Raw genomic sequence first — 2,870 nt, forward strand, 5'->3', positions numbered from 1 at the left:
ACCTCTCCATGTGTAAAAGGTCTACCGATATATAGTTGGAGGTCAAACTACGAACTGGTCTTATGGCGCAAAGTGCATAATTATCAGAAATATTGCTATATCAATAATTATTGATTCGAACCATCTGCTTTCGAGCACCCCTTCACGCCTCCCCCCCCCCCCCACTCACATAGTACACACAAACCCTCCAGGACCCTCCTGGCGCCCTCGCGCGTGCACACACACACACACACACACACTCGCACATAATTATCAGCACTGAATTTCCATTTTTGTCTTTAGCATAATTGTTTATATATAGAGACATAACATTTATTAGTATAAAATATAATAGCAATAAAAGAAAAATACATCCGTTTCCAATTTTTTCAAGGAAAAAAACTGATCACTTTAACCCTTTAAAAAAACATTTCCTGAAAAGATCTAAATGGTTAGTTCGACCATATTTGAAGTTTACAGATGAAGTAATGGACAACCCCTGAGGGTGGTTGTACACACGGTCCATCACGCCACAGTCCAGGGTAAATGCGGGCCGCTCCCGATCGGATAACGCCGCAGTCAGAATTAGTTGTACTGGCGTCTGGTTGACGTGGTGCCCATGCGGTGTAGTCGATGTCGGACCCGTCTGACCACTTGAATTCACCTTCGGTGGTCAAATCGTGAATGCCAAGCCAAAGTCCTCCGATAGTATCCTAAAAAATATGTACGGGAGTATGTTTACTAGTATTTGGAATGACGTTGAATGGTTTAGATTAAATCTATGTAATACAGTGGCGTAATGAGAGGGGGTCAGAACTGATTCGCATCACCACCAAGTAGCATAACGCAGGGGCGGCGTGCGTCTTCCAGAATATGAAGGGGGACCTACAAAGGGAAACAGTAAAAAAAAATACTGATAATATCTATAAAAGCGAGCGAGCGTAGTGAGCGAATTCTATGAAAAAAATTATACTGGAAAAAGGGGTGCGCCAGAGAACGCGCAACATGCTGACGCAGCCCTACGCCAATTAGCAATAACGCATTGTGTGCAAAATGCATTAGACAAAATAATAAAATATGGAAACTTACGTCTTTCTTTCGTGAAGTTTCGTAGAGAATATTGATGAAGTTTTGCTCTGCATGAGAATGAACCGAGACCAAATGAGCCAAAGTGTCCATGCTTGCTAGCCCGCCCCCTAGAGAGGGCACGGTGTAACTCTGGCAAAACGTCTCGGCATCGGACCAAGTCAAATTCTGGCTAAACAACCTGTCGAAAGGATAAAATAATTTCACGAAGATTGACATATAAATAGCCTGGCGGGGCTACTCACATATTAAGACATCCGAGGGTGTGCCGCTGTACCGAGTCACTTTTTCATACAAATATCCCTAAACATGGGTCCCATTTTTAACAGAAATATCCCAAAAACAAGGGTCCGTTTTGATACCAAGGCCTCGTCTTACATGCGCAGATACAGGGGGATGGCCGAGCAGGCCTTGGCCCCCTTCTACCCCCCCCCCTTCCCCCAAAAAGCGCTCACTATGCCACCCCCTCCCACTGAGCGAAATATCGACCGGCGCGATTTTCAAATTTTCGGAGTCAAAATAGGGAAAAAAATATAAGTGCTCACAGACAGAGAATTCAGGGATTAAAAGTAAAACAGGAGTGATGTCGCAAAAGAGGGGAGCTAGAGAGAAACAAGGAGGAGGGGGGGGGGGGGGGAGCTATAGGAGTAGCAGAACTTACCTGTAACAATGTCGATCAAAGGCTGTCCAAAACGTAGGGCAGCAACAGCCCGCATCCACCCCCGTGGGAATGGCAAGCAGAAGGATAGCTGATGCGACAAGGAGCAACATGGTCTTATCTCGAAGATCCAGCTCTAAGACATCTATTTTCCTACAGTTAATGTTAGATATTGACAACTCTGCATTGACCGTCAATAATATTATAGTCCCGTCTCAACAACCACGGTTTACGTTGATAATCCAAAATATGTCGTCAGATCATGTATTTTTCTGAACTTACAGATCATAAATTTGTAACACTATCCGAAAGAACAATGGCTTTACACAGAAGCCATGCCTCATGCAGGTTAATTGTTATCAGCAGAACCAAGCTTTAGAACAATATTATTGCAGAAAATAATTGGACTTGAAACTTTGGGACTGACCTAGAGAAAGGATATCCAGGTTGAATTACGTTCGCTCTTTTCAACAAGCACTTTCTTCCTCTAAACACAAATATTTATCAATTCTGATATCCTGATCCATTTAATGATACGCGATAATTAGCCATTAGCGCTTTCCTCTGACCGTATGATTCATCCAGTGGCGTATCCAGACCTTGTCCCCCAGAGGAGATCCCCCCCCCCCAAAAAAATAATATCAATCACCGTATTATTATAGATAACCACTTCAACCTGCGCCCCCGTTTCCCTCTTTTATATACGTTTACAAGTAGGTCGTCCATGCTTGACACTAGGGACTTTTAGATTCGCACGAAGACAATGGGGATTGCTACGATCGACGTCCTTTTAATGCACTGCCTTGAATGGACGTCACACGTTTCAGTCCACGCAAATCTAAAAGTCTCTATTACTCCTCTTTTCCCCTTTTCACTTCTTTTCGAATCTAAACTTTATTTTATTATTTTGTATAGAATCCTGCCCATATTTCATGGATTCTCAAAAGCAGTGCGCTCCATGTGTTTATTATAACAAAACATATGAACCGATAAAATTAGAATTTCCCGAGTGATATCATGTCGAGGCCGCGCATGCAGGCTAGGCCGAGGTTGAAATACAATAGCACTTAACCTATTTGATGTATGATAAATATTTGGAAATATAATTATGTCATATCGACTCAAGCATTCATGCTTATGAGTTGGC

At 42.8% G+C, this 2,870-nt stretch overlaps 1 protein-coding gene across 1 annotated transcript; it reads right to left on the minus strand.

Annotated features, from left to right (window-relative positions):
- Nucleotides 1-368: 368 nt before the first annotated feature.
- LOC753893 (echinoidin) lies at nt 369-2,200 on the minus strand. The gene is made up of 3 exons (XM_030995630.1): nt 1,727-2,200; nt 1,069-1,246; nt 369-692 (listed from the first exon to the last, which is right to left on the minus strand). The coding sequence occupies exons 1-3, from the start codon at nt 1,834-1,836 to the stop codon at nt 432-434; spliced, it is 549 nt and encodes a 182-aa protein (XP_030851490.1). The 5' UTR covers nt 1,837-2,200; the 3' UTR covers nt 369-431.
- Between the last annotated feature and the right edge of the window lie 670 nt (nt 2,201-2,870).

This window comes from Strongylocentrotus purpuratus, unplaced genomic scaffold (genome assembly GCF_000002235.5).
Source record: "Strongylocentrotus purpuratus isolate Spur 01 unplaced genomic scaffold, Spur_5.0 spur5_scaffold_3, whole genome shotgun sequence".
NCBI classification, from domain to species: domain Eukaryota; kingdom Metazoa; phylum Echinodermata; class Echinoidea; order Camarodonta; family Strongylocentrotidae; genus Strongylocentrotus; species Strongylocentrotus purpuratus.